This window comes from Leptonychotes weddellii, chromosome 12 (assembly GCF_054177405.1).
Source record: "Leptonychotes weddellii isolate Sample4059 chromosome 12, ASM5417740v2, whole genome shotgun sequence".
NCBI lineage: Eukaryota > Metazoa > Chordata > Mammalia > Carnivora > Phocidae > Leptonychotes > Leptonychotes weddellii.
In genome coordinates, this window is record NC_138380.1 from 5,848,697 (window position 1) to 5,866,716 (window position 18,020).

The 18,020-nt window shown below is 64.2% G+C and overlaps 1 protein-coding gene across 1 annotated transcript in view; it reads right to left on the bottom strand.

Annotated features, from left to right (window-relative positions):
* Positions 1-18,020, bottom strand: part of LOC102743568 (SCO-spondin) — a 48,844-nt gene that overhangs the window by 6,884 nt on the left and 23,940 nt on the right. Inside the window, 38 exon segments of the mRNA XM_081800884.1 lie at positions 10-56; positions 280-404; positions 649-779; positions 1,390-1,563; positions 1,931-2,250; positions 2,252-2,267; positions 2,466-2,512; positions 2,595-2,747; positions 3,013-3,223; positions 3,226-3,258; positions 3,360-3,491; positions 4,280-4,394; positions 4,397-4,449; positions 4,622-4,828; positions 5,358-5,513; positions 5,674-5,715; positions 5,899-6,122; positions 6,310-6,329; positions 6,331-6,474; positions 7,581-7,711; positions 8,073-8,272; positions 8,383-8,479; positions 8,816-9,016; positions 9,276-9,446; positions 9,537-9,728; positions 9,842-9,888; positions 10,426-10,595; positions 11,606-11,685; positions 11,788-11,958; positions 12,086-12,292; positions 12,462-12,514; positions 13,168-13,262; positions 14,520-14,665; positions 14,890-15,021; positions 15,334-15,504; positions 15,678-15,724; positions 16,713-16,965; positions 17,792-17,956. Coding sequence (XP_081657010.1) covers positions 10-56; positions 280-404; positions 649-779; positions 1,390-1,563; positions 1,931-2,250; positions 2,252-2,267; positions 2,466-2,512; positions 2,595-2,747; positions 3,013-3,223; positions 3,226-3,258; positions 3,360-3,491; positions 4,280-4,394; positions 4,397-4,449; positions 4,622-4,828; positions 5,358-5,513; positions 5,674-5,715; positions 5,899-6,122; positions 6,310-6,329; positions 6,331-6,474; positions 7,581-7,711; positions 8,073-8,272; positions 8,383-8,479; positions 8,816-9,016; positions 9,276-9,446; positions 9,537-9,728; positions 9,842-9,888; positions 10,426-10,595; positions 11,606-11,685; positions 11,788-11,958; positions 12,086-12,292; positions 12,462-12,514; positions 13,168-13,262; positions 14,520-14,665; positions 14,890-15,021; positions 15,334-15,504; positions 15,678-15,724; positions 16,713-16,965; positions 17,792-17,956 — 5,079 coding nt within the window.

Below are 18,020 nucleotides of genomic sequence, written 5' to 3' on the forward strand. Positions count from 1 at the left end.
CAGAGTTACCTTGACAGCCCTGGCTGGTGCACTGCAGTTCTCCTTGCTGGCATTCACTGTGGGAGGGGGTGGGAGGGGTAGGTTTGCCGAGGCAAGACTCAGCTCAGAGCGGTGGCTGGGGGGCTGCTGTAGGGGCAACCTGAGCTCTGGGCTCATTTGGAGCAGGATGAGGTTGGAGTTGGGCCTGGGGCCTGGGGGATTTCCCTGTGGGGTCTCCTCCCCGCCCCCCACCCCCTGACCCCAGCCCTCTGATGCTGCCTCCCGGCCCCCATCACGCACCACTCTTTGCAGCCCAGGTGCAGGCGTTCCCCGGGGGCCAGGGTCACTGTGGCTCCTTCTCCTGTGAGGTGCAGGCAGCTACACTGCTCTGGGGGAATGCAGCCCCCCGCCTGCTCCAGCAGCCCCTGAGCGGGAGGGGACACGGGGACAGGGCTGTGTGGCAGCCATCTCTGTACCCTGGTGCCATACTGTGTCTGCTCACGGCGGGTGAGCCAGTGGTGGGCACGTGGGCACGAGGCAGAATGTGAGGGGCTCTTCAGGGGCATTGGGCGGAGGGGTGTCACCCAGGCATCACGGAGGGGAGGCAGCGTAGGAGTGTGGACAGAGCCCCCCTTCTCCTGGGGCACCTCCCCCAGGCCCACCCCTCACCTCTGGACAGTAGCAGCCAGGCTGGCAGGGCGGCAGGTCCTAGCAGAGCCGATGGCTCAAGTGTGTGGTGCAGAGCCCGGCACAGGGCGGGGCACAGGCCCGGAACTCAAAGGGAGGTGTGCAGCTGTCTTCTGTGAGGGGAACAGAGGCTGGTGGGGGGCCGCCCAGAGACACCCTCCACCCCAAGCGCGGAGCACACAGGACACGATCCCCTCGAGGCCCCTTGGGGTCGCCCTGTAAGAGTGCAAACCTGCCCCCAGGCTGCCCTAAGGACTGGCTAGTGTCGCCCCATCGAGCGCCCACTCGGCCCCCAAGGGTGCCTCTAGGAAGGGTCATGATGGTTGGGCCGCGGAGAGCCAGGTAGCTGCGTGGAGGATGGGGCCTTCGGGGAGCTAGGGGCCTGGCAGGTGCTCCCGGGGTTGGCGGATGGGGGACAGGAGGGTGGCTACCACTGGAGGTGGGCAAGACCTTCTGTGCCCGGGGGGCTGCTACAAGTGGACAAAGCCTTTAGCTCCAAAGCGGGGAGATCACAGCGGAGCCGGGAGGGGAGAGGAGCAGAGCCGTGGGGATGCGGGAGTAGCTGAGGGCGAGGCAGGGGTGTAACAGGGCTGCTGAGGGCAGGGCTCAGTGCAGGCAAGGGCACCAGCTCCGAGGGCCCGGGGGCAAGGAGGCCGGCTCGGAGAGGAGCTGGGAGGCCCTGCCGGGGCTCAGCCGTCTGGCTTCTCGCTCCCGGGGCCTCACCCGAGCAGTTGCTGATGGGGCAGGGCCGGAAGTGGCCGTCCAGGCGCGAGCAGGGAGAGCCCCCCGGCGCCGCTCCCGCTGTGGGTGCTGGTCCCTGGTGTCGGTAGCGCTGCTGGACCAGCACCTGGCAGGACCATCGCGTCCAGCTGCTCCAGCTGCTCCACAGGCACTCCTCTAGGGACCAAGGTGGGGGGGTGCCAGCCAGGCTCCTCCAGCCTCCCTCCTCCCTCCCCTCCCCTGCACTCTTCCCCAAGAACACCCTGCACAGCCAACACCCTGCACAGCGAAAGGGCAAAAGGGAGCCAAGAATTTAGACAAGTCCTAATTCGCTGTGTTCTCTGTCACCCAGGGGCGAGGGGCGCATCCCAAAGAGCTCAAAAGAAAGAGATGGTGAGAAGAGGAAAGAAACTAGACACAATATCAGGGAGATAGATACACATTTGAGGGGACAAATCTGGGGTTTGGGAAACCATGTTACTCGCTGAGTTTTTCTGAGGCAGGAAATCAGGGGAGGGGGCTTCGCTGCCCCATGCACACTCACCTAGGCAGGGCCCTGGGTAGCAGGCCTGGGTGTCCAGGTGGAGGAAGGTGCCATTGCAGGTGGGGTCGACTTCAGCCAGTGGGCACGGGCAGGACCCAGAGCGGGAGGCCAGGCCTGGGCCACAGCTGCGGGAACAGGGCCCCCACGGGCCCCAGGAGCAGGCCTCCAGCAGCCCCAGGCAAGGCTGCCATCCACAGCGCTGGGTCTGGGTGCCAGGGCCCAGGCAGGGGGCCCCGCTGCGGTCAGCGGCCGAGGCCATGCAGACCCAGGTGCAAACCTGGCTTCCACCTCCACAGGAGACAGGGCATTCAGACCAGGGGGGTCCAGGCCCTGGGTACTGTGGGAGGGCACAGGCGAGGTTAGAGAGGCCGGGGGGTGGGGGGGGGAGCAAAGGCCCCGAGGGCTGGTCAGGACCTTCATGGCACAGGGGCTGGCAGTGGTGAATAGGGCTAGGAGGGAAATGCGAGACAGAGCAAGCAAGCCGGCCTGAGGCTAGGAGGGTGGGGGAAGGTGGGATTGGGATGAAAGCCCAGACCTGCACGCTCGATGTCTTCACATATGATGCCCTCCGGGGTGCGGGAGCTGAGGGGAGGAGCCCGGACTCAGGGACGCTGCCCTCCGGCAGGACAGTGCCACCCCGTCCCTGCCCCTGCCCCAGGCTTACCACCGCTGACACTCGCCCTGCAGCCAACTGTCCCCCAGGGTGTGGAGGCGAGCACCGTGCAGGCACAGGGGTGGGCACGGGGGCTGAGGGCAGGGCTGGCTCTGGGACTGCTCCTCCCGACACTCTGGGGCCCACGAGCCCGATGTGGAGGACCTGGGTGGGGCCCGGCGCAGAGAAGGTGAGAGATAGCCCAGGGCCCTTCATCACTCCTCGGCCTCCTGGTGAGACACCTGACGGGCAAACCTGGGGCGGCTAAAGAAAGCACGGATGACCGGGCCAAGAGCTGGGCCAGGGCACAGAGGGTATGCCCCGGGGGGGGGGCAGGATCCAGGAGCTCTGGATCAGAGAGGAAGACCGAGTCCAGGCAGTGGGAGATTGGCGTTGGGGGAGGTGACGCTAGCCTGGCCCAGCCCCATACCGGAAGCGGCTCTGCTGCCCCTCGGGCCCACACGAGCGGCTGCAGGGACTCCAGGCTGACCAGCGGCTCCAGGCGCAGTGGGCAGGCGGTGGGCAGGGCTGAGCCGTGCAGGAGAGGCGCCCAGCCTGGCAGGTGCAGGTGCTGCAGGCCTCCTGGTGCTGGCTGCCCGGGGCCCAGCTCTGGCCCTGGGCATCTGTACACTCGCAGTGCCAGTCGGCACACAGCCGCCGTCCTGCTCCAGGAAGCCTGCGGGGGAGGCAGCCCTCCAGAGCCGGGCCGGCACCCGGGGCCCACCGGCCTTCCCACTGAGCCGCTCTGACATGCTGCGGGCCCGGGGCCGCCCCTACCCTCCGAGCAGCGGCAACCCGGCTGGCAGGCCTGGCCGTCCTGACACGCGATCCCCTCCTGGAGGTCTGAGCAGCGGCGGGGGCAACGGTTGGCACAGCTGACCACCTGCATGCCTGCTGGGCAGCCCTCCTCTGAGCAGACGGGGAGGACCTGAGTCAAGAGGGCTCTGAGCACAGGGGCTCAGAAACCCTCCACCTGCCTGCCCGGGAACTGCTCTTACCTCCATGAAGCTATACTCCCATCCCTCTCGCCACATTGGTGCCCATGAAAACATAGGGCCTTGGGGAGACCCCTGGGATTGGGACGTTCTGCGTGACAGGGAGTCCCTCTTACCTACCTGGGGGTTCTCAGCACCTAGCCTGGCACCCACAAAATGTCGCTGAACTGGACTGAATTTGTGCATCTAAGAACATGCTCACCTACACAACTCCTTTGTGTTCATGTGGAGGGGCTACGAGGGTGGAAAGCCCTAGTGTAACCAAGGTCCATGGGGTCGGGGAGCTCAGAAGGACCAGTAAGGACCAATAAGGAGCCGAAGCTGGGAGGGGCGTGTCTGGAAGTGGCCACCCACACCCCAGGAGCAGGTGCAGTCCTGATTGTAACCCTCAAATCCTCCGGAAATCTTGACCGGGCTGGGTGGTCTTTCAGGAGCTGAAGGGTGGGCAAAACTTCAAGAACGAGTTCTGGTGCAGGGTGGGGGCAGGCAGGGGCAAGCATTCTGGCAGCTCAGCCCTGGCCACAGCGAGTCCCTACGCGCAGTACCCAGATCCCGCCATCTGACCCTGCGGGCCTCAGTTTTCTCTGCTGGCTACTGAGTGTCTCCGTCACAAGGTGTCGTGGGAGTTAAATTAGGGGTGGGATGGGCAGAGCTGTGCAGAGGGCAAAGGCCACCAGGGATGCGATGTCCCCACCATCATACCACAGGGCAAGGGATTGCAGAGCCGAGCATGGTGCCTCTCCCCAACACAGGGGGCACCCCTGTTCTTGGGTGGGGGGCTTGAGCAGCTGCGACTCCTCAGGGATCGCCCCCCCCCCCACAGCTCCGGTCACACCAGGACTGGGGACTCCAGCGTGACCAGCCTCCAGGCACTGCGTGGCAGAGAGAAGGGCCACATGAGGGATGACCTAGCTCAGGCAGATAACCCCACCACCACCACCGTGCACCAGGAGCCTGGGGCAGGGTCCTGCGCTAAGATGGAAGCGCCACAGAGGCCCTGGGACCAGGGAAGGGCCTGCGCTGGTCCTCAGCAGCCCTCCTCACCTGGGCAAGCCCGCAGGTTGCAGAAGCGGTTCTCCTGGTAAGTGGTAAGGATATCGGGGCACCAGTGCCCACTGGGCCCTGGGGGATGGTAGGCCCGCAGATGGCGCTGCTGGCCCACCCCGCAGCGGGAGCAAGGTTCCCATGGGGCCCAGGAGGTCCAGGAACAGTTCCCAGCCACACAGCCAGGGCTGGGGCACAGGGGCAGCTCTGCGGGCCGGGACAGGATGGAACGAAGCGAGCTGGAGCCGGCCCTGACTCCCCCGCCTCAGCCCAAGTGCAGAGCTCCTCATCCGCCGGGCCGGCCAGGTCCTTATCCAGACCTCTGGGGTCCTGTTTCGGATCTGATACCAGCTGTTGCGAGGCTTTGGCAACGAGGTCTCAGGGAGCCGTGCGTGGTCCCAGACTCACCGGGATGCTCAGGGATTTGGATGGGAATTTGGGTGAGTGTTCAGTACACACACAAGTGAGGGTTTGCCGGTGTGGGCAGGGCCTGGAGGCCCCAACAGCTGCCCAGCCTGGCACAGAGCACCCCGGGTCCAGAGTCACACACGGATTCATGATTCCGTATCAGGCTGAGAACTCGGTATTTGCTTCAAGGGTATTAGATGTCCGGGTTGGGAGGTTGGACATGGGTTGGGGGTCAGAATGTGCTGCTGGAGGGAGGATGCTGGGCTTAGAGGGGATGGCCATGGTTCAGACACGGGTCAGGGTCAGAGGTCAAGACTGGAAGGCACACCTGTGCAGGAGGGCAAGTTGGAAGGGCACTCCTGTGACGTGGCTCCCCCAGTGCAGTTTGCCAGGCAGAGGCGAGTACGGCTGCGCCAAGCAGGGTGAGTGGGGTCTGTGCAGGTGTGAGAGCATGGGGACCATGGGGACCATGGGCCCCAGCCGCCTGCGGGGATAGAAGGGAGAGGCATCTCCTGTTGAGTCAACCCTGGGCTCCTGGCCTCCCAGGAAGCAGGGCGGGGAGGGAGGAGGCTCTGGGCTTGTTTTCCCAAAGGGAGGCCACCTGGGACACAGTCTGGGGCTGGGACCCACGGAGTCTGGGCTACCTGGAAGGCTTGTCACGGGCTCCACTGTGGACCCTCCAGCCCCTGCGCCAAAGAAAAGCCCTGCTCAGAATGTTTCTGAGTCTGCAGTGCCCCAGGACCAACCTGAGGCTGGTGGCCCAGTTCTAAACCCACCACTATCTGATTCAGCCCTTCCCTCCTGCTGGGTCTCCCACGGGCCCTCCAGGCCCCAAGCGCAGCCAGACTCGCCCTTCCCGCTTCCCTCACCTGGGCAGTCTGGGCTGGGGCAGTACTTGAGGTCCTGGCGGGGCCCACCGCAGCCCTGGCTGCCTGGAGCTGGGGAGGGCCGCACACACTGGCGGCTGGGGGTTTGGGTGCCCAGCCCACCACAAGACCGGGAGCATGGGCCCCATGGCCCCCAGGGACTGAAGCCATCGGCAGCCTTGGAGCAGTCCCCCACCGAGCAAGACAGCTGCCCACGCACACAGGAGCTGGGGAAAGGGCATGGGGGTGAGGGGCGGGCAGGACAGACCCTGAGAGAAAGGGGGGTGGGCAAGGGTATCCACCCCGAAGAGTGAAGAGACAGAGCCAAGGGTAGTCAGGCCAGGCAAGGGCAGGGCAGCCGGTGTCTCCCCCTCCCTTGGCTCCAAATCTCCCCCACTCTCGCCATCCCCTCACCAGTTCCTGCAGCCTGTACGAACGAAGGCTCTGGCCTGAGCCCAACTCATCCCCAGGCCCAAGGGGCTGACCGCCCTCTCCCAGAATGGGGGGGCGAGCCGCAGGGTCAGCGCCGGCAGCTCCCAGCTCCCACAGCAGCGAGGCGGTGAGCACACAGGGGCACTCCTGGCGGGGCGGGAGCAGAGGGGAAGGTGCAATCGCCTAGGCCCGGTGCCCGCTCTCTGCACTGTGGCCCAGGGAGGCGGGGAGGAAGGCATGTGAGGCTGGCGGGGGGGTGCTCTGGGCCCCAGAAGAGCATACCCTGGAGCAAGTGGGACAGTTTCCCTGAGTCAGGGCTGTGAACGGGAGAGACTAGTGGCCTATGAACTTGACCCGAAATGGCCAGTGGCTTTCCTGCATACAGCACTTAGCTAGGACCCAGGCAGGGTCAGCAGAGGCCCTTCCAGGGCGGGACTTGGAGGGAACACGGAGGCAGAAAGAGCCTCAGCCAGGAATTAGACACCTGGTCCCTAGTTTTACCGGTAACTGTCTGCATGACTCGGTGTGTCCCTTTCCTTCCTTGCAGCTCACGCAGTGTCATCAGCTCTACGTCAAGCAGGTGGCTGCTCAGGCCCTTCTGGGCATGGCATTCTGGGCTCTGGCTGGGCGCAGCCACCGGACACCGGCTTCGAGCTTAGGATTAAAGCCGGGGACAGAAATCCCCACGCACCTGGAGAGCTCCGCAGAGCACAGTTGGCACCTGCCTGTTGTCTGGACCCCAGAGGGGGAGACAAGGAGTCTGGGGCAGAGTAAAGGTGAGGGTACGCTTCCCCACCGGGGTGCGGCAGGGAAAGGGGGCAGTGAGGACCCACGATTCCCGGCCGTGGCCTGAATGGCATGGGGAGCACTGGGCCTGGCAGGAAAGTGCTCTGGGGACAGGGGGGCACCTGGCCCCACGCCAGTCACGGGCGGCTCCACGCGGGAGCCCCGCCATGGGAGCTGGCAGCCAGGGAGCCGCTGCTGACGAGCAGGAGCCCAGGCAAGGCCCCTGTTCCAGGGAACCGGGGACATCACCCCAGCTGCCCGCTCGGGGAGCTCCACCTCTGCCTGACTGCCCTGGGCAGCCAAGGCCTCAGACAGCCTGGCAGGCCGAACGCTTGCCTGGGGTCACGTGAGGAAGCGGGGCGCTGTCCAGAGGACAGGGTCTGCAGGGCTGAGCAGCTGCGGGCAAGAGGGAGGAAAGGCAGGGGAGGGGAGGGAGGGCTTGGGCTCCTGGCTGAGAGGGTTCTGACCTGGACACAGGACAAGCGGTGCTGGAAGGTGCCCATGGGGCCCACCTGCCGAGTGACGTGGGCGCAGGAGAAGGGGCACCCCTCGCCGGGCGGGCACTCCTGGTACAGACGTCCAGCCGGGCAGCCTGCCTCTGGGGCAACCCTTGCATCAGGGCCCGGCTCTGGCCTGTGCTGCCCACGGTGGCTCCTTCGACGCCCACCCTGCCACCTGCTCACTCGTCCCTGCGCCCGCCCTCCCATGGCTCCCCAGCTGTGCCCACGATATCCTCCCTGCGTTGTGCCCCTCAGGGCCAATGTCACACCCTCCCACAGGCTCCCCTCCCTGAATCTGGCTACTTCCTCCTCTGCTTGCCCACCACTGGCCCTGGGGGGAGGGCAGCCCACGGGGATGGATGGAAGAGGGCAAAGGCACCTTTGAGTCCGCGTCAAAGGCCAACGTGGGAATCCCACCTAAGTGAGAGCGTCAAGGCCGGAACCTGGGCTGGGGCTCACCTCTGCAGACCTGGGCGTGGCAGGTGCGGCTCTGGCGGGCATGCCCAGGGCAGGGGGGCCGGGCACATCTCCGGGAGCGGAGCTGCTCCCCTCCTCCGCATGAGACACTGCCGTCTTCCCAGGGACCCCAGGAACCCCACACCCCAGGGCCAGGGCAGCCAGGCACCTCCCGGCACTGCAGGATGCCCTCCATACAGGTGCTGGGGACAGGGAAGGGGGCTTCAGAAGACAGGACCCTGGCCACCTCCCCCAAGGGCCCTACTGCCCGGCTCTGCAGCCCACTCCCCTCCCCCTGCTTCCCTGGGCTCACCAGTTGTCACAGGGCCCAGTCATCACCTCTCCGGGTTCCAGGCTCTCCCAGGAGCTGAGCCCAGGCCCTGCTGACCGGCTCTGGTTCTCGGGAATCCCTGAAGTCATGAGTGGGGGTGGGACTCCAGATAGCTCAGTGTGCCCCCCACCCTGAATCCCTCCTCCTACCCCACTGCCTTCTACTTTCCTCCCTCTCAGCCTTCACCCCATGGCGCCCCAGATCGTGGGCCTGGGAGATGGAAGCCCCAACCTGGGGCAGGCCCAGGATGCCGTGGGATCCGCGGGAGACGATGCCTGGAGCATCGGAGAGGACAGGTTGCCCGTTTCCATCCTGCCACTCCAGGCTGGGTCCCGCCAGCAGATGGGCAGAGGCCAGGCGGGCGGGCATTGCAGTGCTCGGGGGTCCTTGGGAGAGGGCAAAGGGAAGCACTGACCCATGGCTCCAGCCTGGTAGTGACAGTGGCCGCGGGCAGGAGGCCCACAAAGGCCATCCTGGGACAGCTGGCCGGGGGGGCACCCACAGCTGGGCTGGCAGCCCGTCAGTCCTGGCTGGCACACACTCCCCGGAAACAGGTCCTGGCAGGAGCGGGGACAGGGCCACCCACAGGGGAGAAGACCCTGGCCATCCCCACAGGCTGTGGTGGGACGGAAGCAGAGAGGGTGAATGCTGAGCAGGAGCCCAGCCTGAAGGATCCCGGCATGCAGGTGACAAGCCCTCCTGCCACGCCCTCCACCTGCTTTGCCTTCCACCTTGCCCCAGGATTACAGGGTGAGTGATCTAAGGGCTGCCCCACGAAGGAAGTGACATGCATATGTATATTGGGGTCAAAAGTCAGAAGCCGTGTCTCCCTAGCCTTCTAAGGGACCCTCCCAGACCTCTGCAGAAGCCCTCACCTGTGCGTTGTGTGGAATTGTCTTGGCAGGGGCGACTCTGCCTGTAGCCCCCAGGGCAGGGCCTGCCTCCTTCGGGGGTGGGGGGCCAGATACACTCCCGGCTCCGATGGGACTGCCCCAGGCACCGGTCACAGGGAGACCACAGTCCCCACGGGCTCCAGGCTCCATCCACTGTGCCAGGAAGACAGAATCACCTGCCCTAGGAGGCCTGGGAGGTGCCCAGCCTATTGAGATTTGAGCAGACTAGTGGGGGCATCTCACCTGGGCAGTCGGGGGGGCTGGGGCAGGTCTCCTTCTGATGCTGGGCCCCTGCCTCCCCTGCTTTACCAGGGCACGGGGTCCCCCCGTGCTGAGGAGCGGGGCAGGTGCAGGCCCTGGAGCGGGTCCTCGTCTGACCCCTGCAAGGCTGGGAGCACGCTGTCCACTCTGACCACGGACACCAGCCACCCGGCACTGCAAGGGACGATAGAAGGGCACTGGGGCGCAGGCGTCCCTTCCCCAGTCCCAGTCCTCTCGGTGATCTTGGCCACTTTTCCTTGCCTCCCTCTGATCTGGGACACACATACCTGGGCAAGGCAGGTCTGTGCAGTTCAGCCTCCCCTCCGAGCAGGTGCTAGGCAGGGCATGCAGGCACAGGAAGGAGAGCGGCAGCTCAGCCCTCCCCTGCCCTCCACGTGCACCCCTCCTAAGCTGCCTCTTCCCTTCCCCTTTACCCCAATGCCCCTGTTTCCCTTCAGGGTCTCAGATGCCCCCTGGCCATTCTCCAGAGCACCCAGACGCTGCTCTCTGTCCTATTCAGGGACCCCTCAGGTGTCCTGTCGGCTCTCTGCTTGTCGCTGGCTGGTGTGTCCTACTGGGGAAGGACCAGAGGTAGTCTGCTGCTGACCGGGGCCAGACAGTGAGGAAGAACACGGTGCCTGTTACCCCTCCTTCCCCTCCAAGCACACACCCAGCCTGCCATGTCTCCCAGAGGGCAGACACACAGAGCTGGCTGCCTCAGTTTCCCCACCGATCAGACAGGGGTGAGCATGCCTACCCGCATCTCCTTGGGGATCGTGGGAGTCTAACCTGCATCCGCTAAGACCCAGGAGAGCCCAGGTGCAGCCCGCCCTCACCCAGGCCCCTGCAGCCGCCCGCACGCCCGCCTCACCAGTAGTTGCAGCCGTCGGGCCTGGGCAGCCGAGCCCCCGGCCGGTGCCGCTCCCCGCTCAGCAGGTCCAGGCAGCCACAGTGGCCGGGCGGCACGCAGAAGGCCCCGTCGGCGCTCAGCACCTGGCCAGGAGGGCAGTAGCAGCCGGGCTGGCAGCGAGACACGCAGTGCTGGGGGGGGCAGCAAGGGAGGGCTTGGGTCAGCAGAAGACAGGGCCGAGGGGGCAGGGAGGGGTGCTCTGGGGAGTCGCGCAGAGCCACGGGGAAACATGAAGGGAAGGAGGAGGCGGAGGGGTGCAGAGGCGGGAGGCGCTGAGCTCTCGTTCATAGTCATTATGTCCAAACACCGTTTCTGTCTCCTCTCTTCCCCAGGGCAGGAGTGGGGAGGGGGGACGAGAGCCTGAGAAGGGCTGCCCTGGGGGGGTGAGGGGAGTGTCCTCCAAATGTGAACCCTGTGGAGGGTTCCATGGGGGACCTGGTCAGTGCCTGGGAACCAAGGCATCTCCCAGACCTCCCCACAACGTAGGGAGCAGGGCAACAGAAAGCTGGCTTGGGGCATGGGGTCATTTGGGAAGGAGCTGGGGTCCCCCGGGGAAGCCAGGAGCCAGGCACCGGCCCTTCCTCCCTCCTGCTCACCCTGTGCGTGCGGCACCTCCCTGACCCCTCTCAGACGCCTGCGCTTGGGCATCCCTGATTCGGGTCAGCCTCCCCGCCACACTGCAAGCTCCGTGGTCGGGGACCCTGTGTGCGCATGCCTCTGTCCCTCTCCATGGTGCTGGCCAGGCGTTCGGCGATCTCAGCCACCAGCACACCGACGTGTACACGCGTGCACACGTACCCTCAGACTCAGGGTCCACACACCGAAATGCTCGTGGTGTTTAAGATGATCTAATGGGATAATTCCCCCTTCCTAGGTGTTTATGTTCTGTTTGTAATACAATCTTTAAATTCAGAAAGGCCTGATGTAATGAACGCAAGGTTGCTGGGTGAGGCTCACTCCAGAGACTCTCCCTGGAACAAAGAGGAGCCAGCCTGGTGGGCACTAACGCCATCCCTCCCCACCAGTGCAAGGCTGCCCAGGCCCGAAGAGGTCATGACCCAAAGCCGTACCCTGCCCTCCTGTAAAGTGACCTTCGGGGCCAGAGGCAGGCGGGCATTCGTTCTGAGGGAGCCAGACTCACCACGAGGTCGTCACAGGAGCGAGGACAGGCAGGGCCACACGGGCTGTACTCGGCCCCCTCAACGGCGGTGCAGTCGGTCGCTGGGGAAGGGGGTGGGAGGGGCTGAGAGCTATGTGGGTGGCCCACTCCGGCCTGTCTCTCCAGAGTGCTCCTTGCCCCCTGTCCCCCGTTCCTGCCGGTACCTGGGCATGGCAGAGCCTGGCAGGCCTCTCCCTGGGCCCGAGGCCCCTCGCAGTAATCCCCCAGGCCCTGGGGTGGGGGCTGGTCGCAGGCTCGCATCCGGCTTCGCAGGCCTCCCCCACAGCTCCGGCTACAGCTGGACCAGGGCCCCCAAGGCCCCCAGCCCCCAGCTCCTGGGATGACAGCCAAGGAAGCAGTTGTCGGGGGAGGGGTGTCGGCCAGGGCTGGGGGCCAGCCGGTGCAAGGCAGCGCGTATCCCCAGAGCATGGAGGGCATGATCCTGGGCACCAGGGGACTCACGGTCACACCCTGGCAGGAGGCAGGGCTCCTCCTCAGCGTCGGGGCCTGGGCAAGGAGGAGTAGGCAAGGTTGGTGGGGATGGCAGCGCCAGGACAGGCGGGTCCGCGGTGGGGGGCCCAGAGCAGAAGCGGCGCCGGTGGCGACGGGCAGGTCCACAGGAGGCTGAGCACTCGCTCCATGGGGTCCAGGGTGACCATATGGGCTCACCTGGGGTACACAGGAGGGAAAAGCAGAGCGGGGATGGAGTGAGCGCAGGCTGGAGGCACTGGCCTGGGTAGAGCGCCCCTCCTCCCTTCCCTCTACTCCGCCCAAGCTTTCCTCTCCTGGTAGGGAGCCCGCAGGGGGCACCGTCGGGGCGTGGGGGCCCCCTTCTCACCCTCCTCACAAGGCCAGGAGGTGCAGTGGGTGATAAGCCCAGAAACACAGGAGCTGGAAGAAAACAGCAGAAGGTCAGGGTGCTGTTGTAGGCTGAAGCGTGTTCCCGCAAATTCCTCCGCTGAAGCCCGAACACCCAGGATTTAGAATGTGACCTTGGAGACAAGGTCTTTACAGAGGTGATCGAGTTACAGTGAGGGCGCTAGGGTGGCCCTGGTCCAACATGACTGGTGTCCTTCTACAAAGGGGACATCTGGATTCAGCCCAGACATGCACAGAGGGGGACGAAGAGAAGAGGGGGCCACAGGGAGAAGGCGGCCCCGTGAAGGCGGCGTGCAGGGTTGCAGCCACAAGCCAGGGGACACCAAGGATCGCCAGCAACCACAGAAGAGAAGGGCCTGGAGCAGATTCTGCCCCCACAGCCCTCAGCAGGAACCACCCCGCTGACACTCTGATCTTGGATTTCTAGCCTCCTGAAGCGTGAGAGGACATGCCCTGGGTCTGCTGTGGCACCCAACGGACCAAGACGGGTGGGAAGAGAAAGGATGGGCAGGAAGGGCGTGGGCAAGGGCCCGAGGGAGCTGGACAGCTGTGCCTGAGGGGCAAGGGGCAGCTCCACGGCCCCCTGGAGGCCAGCATCCCCTGGCGCTGAGGGGGGACAGCGAGGTGCTCATAGATCATGGCCAAGGGGGGGTAGGGGTCCTCACCAGTTCTCACAGAGACGAAGCACCACACTGCCCGGGGGATAAAGGCGTCCCCCATGAGCACAGGGGCAGTCCTGGAAGGGCACACACACGTTGTTCTGGAACCAAAAACCCTCTGTCATCTTCTGGATTCCAGGTGGGTCTGGCCCGGGCTGCTCCCCACAGTCAGAACCCAGCACCCCTTCCCAGGCTCCCACCCTCCAACCCCACCCATGCTCCTTCCACAAACAGCCCTTCTGCTCCCACTGCCACCGTCAGGGAAATGCACACCAGCGGTTGCAGGAGCAGAAGACCATCTCCAATTGCAGGACGTGAGACTGAACTGTCAAATGTCCACGGGATCAGCTAACAAAACATGCGACGTGCGATTCACAGAGCAATGATGTTTGAAACAAAATTCCACATTTCATCAAGAACATTTGAACTGATGAAATTATACACACAGGGAGTTTGGACAAAAGTTGCTAGTGTCTTAAATTTAAAAGAACTGCCATCCAGCAGCACATGATTCAAAGCCAAGTGTACTGAGGTGTGGGCCAGGCCCTGGGAGGCATGTCAGCCTTTTACAGACTCCAATGACTAGGCACATTATTACCCCAATTTGACGAATGAAGAAACTGAGGCACAAGACTACGCAGCCCAACGTCACTGAGCTCCTAGAAGAAGAGTCTGATTTGAACTCAGACCCCATGGGAGTCTGGCCCCTTGCCCACACCCTAGGCTTGAGTGGCAGTTTTGTAAGCCCTCCCCACCACCCACAAGCTTCTGTCCAGATTCCATGGCCCCCACCTCATTTCCCAGCCTGGGTCTCACTGCCTTCCAACAGCAACACCGCCTCCAGCTCTCCACACCCTGCAATCTCCGACAGTCTGATCAGGATCACCTCCTCCGGGAAGCCCGCTGCCCCTGACCCAGTCCCTGCCAGACTGCATCCCAAGCTCTACAATATGCAAAGCTCACTTCCCGTGTAAGGATGGTTCTATCTTCATTCTAGGTGCTCTGGGTCTGGTCTCCCCAGACTAGAGGCTCCTCGAGGGCAGAGTCTACTTTTTCCCCATGGCACAGCCCCCCTAAGACTGAGCAGCCAAGGTGCTCAATAAATAACTAATGATAACGTAAGAGAATAGAGCGCTCAAGCAGGCATGGATCATAAAGATCTTCTAGACTGATCACCATTTCACAAATGGGAAAGGAGAGGCTCATGGAAGCACGGATATGACTCATGCAGGGTCACCTGCTGACTGTTGGCAGGGCTGAGCCGTGATCCCTGAGTTCAGTGCTTTTTCCTCAACTCTGAAGCCCCATGCCCTTGGTTCCGCCCCTCCCAAGGAGGTCAGGTCAGGGAAGACACGCACCAGCAGGAGCGTCCCAGAAGGGCAGTAACAGCCGGGGTGGCAGGTCTGGTCTGTCCCTTGCGGGTCACTGAGCTCCGCACAGGAGGCAGGGCCCTGGGCGCAGTCCAGCCACCGCTTGCCCTTGGGACACACGCCAGGCACGGGCCCTGGGGACACAGAAATTGACAGCCCAGCCCAGGCCCATTCAACTCTGCCCTGGGCTCCCAACCCAGGAGCGGCCTCAGCTCTAGTGTGGCCGGGGGGGGCGGTCATCACGGCAGCTCAGGGACAGGGGCCCCTGCGGTGACAGGGAGGGGTTGACAAGGCTCTGGGCTGGGCGAGATGATTATTGAGGGTCGGGGCGCAGCGGAGAGGTGGGCACAGCCCTCACCTGCGCAGGGCCGCCGCCCGCAGGCCGAGAACTCCATAGGGTCATTGAGGCCACCGCCTTGGATGCAGTTCCGGTAGCCGCCGCCGCAGGGCACGGAGCACGGGGACCAGGGGCCCCACTCCCCACCAGGACCTGGGGTGGCAGCCAGGTCACTGCGGGCCCTACCTCCCCCACCCACCACACCCCCATCCTCCACTCAGACACCCTAGGGCACCACCCCCCTTCTCACACCTGCAACACTGCAAGAGGCCTCACTCCTCGGCCTGAGCGGGGCTGGCCTCCATGGAGGACCCCTCTTGGGAATGACTCTCGGGGCTCTCTGAGGACACTTCCTGGCATCTTTTAGGGTAGGCCCTTGCACCTCTCTGGGGGTCTGGGGGGAGTGACTGGGGTGTTCCTGGCTCCTCTCTGGAGGATTCTGAGGGCCTCGGTCCCAGCTCTCACCCCGACAGGGCCGCAGGCTGCAGAACTCGGCCTCCATGCTGGGGCCCTGGCACGGAGCACCCCCAAAGGCAGCTGGGGGCGCAGTGCCCGCCCGGAAGCGCCGCCGAATGCCCATGTCACAGCTGTGGCTGCAGAGACTCCATGGGGTCCAGGGGCTCCAGCCACAGGCCACTGGCGGGGTGGGGGTGGGGAGGGACACAGCGGGTGTGAAGCCAGGTCAAGTGGTCCCTGGTCCCCAGCTTCTCCGGGGCACCATCAACACCCCAGGAGTTGACCTGGAGGGGCCAGCATCCTCTAAGGTCCCTGAGGACACACCACCGCGGATTCCTGGGCGTCGGGGGTACCTGGGCAGGGCTCCGAGGTGCACACCATCTCACCGGAGACACAGGTACTGCAGAGAACCCATCGGGGCCACAGTCAGGCCCTGCCCGTGGAGCTCTGGGTCCCTGTCCCCAGGGGCACCCGGCCGGCACCACCGCATCCACCGCACAGAAGAGAAACCCGAGGGAGGGTCGCCCTGCGTCCCCCTCGAACTTCATGAGGTGACTGAGGTTCTCATCCGGACCCTCCCACCCAGCCCCCCACCCCGCCGTGGGCTCCCTGGCGCCCCCCAGCACAGTGCTGTCCTTCCTCCCTCACTCTGGTCAAGAAGTCACCTTCACATACTTTCATTCTGTTTGTATTTATTACAGTTTGGAAAAGACTTTGAACAGCTCCTCAGGGCCGGGTAGGAGGGATTTAGAAGGAGTAGACCCTAGCCTACGTCTCTTGGGAAGAAGAACTGTGTACTTGTCTTTCCTTTTACTTTTCTCCAGTGGTTTAAAGCCCCCCCTACCCCACTCAAATACGTGGAAATTCCAGCAAAAGAATCTGAGAGAGAAAAAGCAAAAGGGAAAGGGGGCGGGGGAAAGGAAGCATGAAGGGGGGGCTGGGGGGCAGGGGATAGGGAAGAAAAAAGAAGAGGAACATGTAGAATGGAGACAAGGAAAGGTAAGAAAACAAAAATGTGGGAAGAACAAGGGGGAGGGCGCCCCCTGCTGGCAGGACCTGGCATCAGCGTCAAGGTTTTTGAGCCGAAATCAAGTGGATCCCAGGTAGGGAAGTACAGCCAGGAAAGGGAGCAGAGGTGACTAGAAAGGGAGGCTAGAAGACCCTCACCGGCCCCTACTTCCTTCACCAATCACCGCACCTATCTGAGCCTCAGTCTCCCCACGGACGCCCAGCCCGGTGACCAGGCAGCCCCTCACTCGCTTTGGTATTCCCGGGGCCCAGGCCTGGCACCACGGAGACGAACGGACCCCTGGGGTGTGTGTCCACGCCTGTCCACCCTTGGGGCCACCGAGCCCCTCCCCCACCCTCGCCGGAGGCTGGTGGCCTACCAGTTGTTGCAGGAGTCCAGCCGAGCCCGTGCTCCCGGGGCGTAGAGCTGCCCCTGCAACTGGCAGGGGCACCGAGTGCGGGGCCAGCAGCTGGCGTTGTGCAGGAAGAGGCCGGCGGGGCAGGCACAGCCGGGGGCGCAGAAGCTGGCGCACTCTACCCCAGGGTCCTGAGCCAGGCACAGCTGAGGGCAGGGGCCCCCGTCCCGCTGGCACTGCTCTGCTGAGCGGAACACCATGTCCCCCGGGCACTGGGCTGGACGGGAAGACAGAGCGGGTCTCAGCATGGGCAGGAGGAAAGGGCCAGGAGAGGGAGGGGCAAGAGGAGGCTGCATGCAGGTGACTGGCGAGCAGGACTGAGAAGCTGGAGGAAGCCCCCTCCCACTCTCCCTCCTTTGCAGGTTCGCTCCAGCGCCCAGAAGGTTGCCAGTAAAGATTCATGTCTTTGTCTAACTTTAACACAAATGTCCTTTTATTTTTTTATTTTTTAAGATTCATTTTTATTTGAAGGGGGTGGGGGGCAGAGAAAGAGAGAGAGAGAATCTTAAGCAGACTCCGTGCTAAGCTCGGAGCCCGACGCGGGGCTCGATCCCACGACCCTGAGATCAGGGCCTGAAACCAAGAGTCGGACGCTTAACTGACTGCACCACCCAGGCGCCCCAACACAAATATCCTTGAAAGGAGAGCAGTCCCTGGGCCGGGGGTGGGGGGGAGCTCAAAGGAGAAAGGCGAGGTAGACGGGGCCAGGAGCTTCTAAAGATGGGCCAGCTCTGCTTTTCGCAATTCCTGCAGTGAGTGGTTCTGTGGTTCTGTGGTTCTGAGCCACGTGCCTGGGAAGGAGACCTTGGGCAGGCAGGGGCAAAGAGCCCGAGCCTCGGGCCACAGTCCGTGCCTGGTGCCCAGGGTACAGGAGCCAGAGGAGGGAGATGAGGACGTTCGGCAGCCTCTTAGCTCAGGGTCTGGCCTGGCCTGGAGCCAGAGGGCAGTGATGTGGGAAGGGGGTGAAGAGAGGTCTGCATCCCCAGGGGCTGGCTGGGCATGGCTGAGTAGAGAAGGGCAGGGGTGCGGGGGGAGGCTGGCACCTGTGCAGGGCTGCGTGTTGCAATCCCTGGTCTGGCTGTAAGGCCCCTGGCACTCGGGGTCCCCAGGAGTAACGCCAGAGCAGCTGCGCCCGTGTATCTGGATGCCTCCGTCACAGGGGGCCGAGCAGGCTGACCAGGGAGCCCACAGACCCCAGGCGCTTGGCACTGTCAGGAAGACCCAAGTCCATCATCATGGACGAGGGCAAAGGTGTGGGCAGGGGGTGGGGCG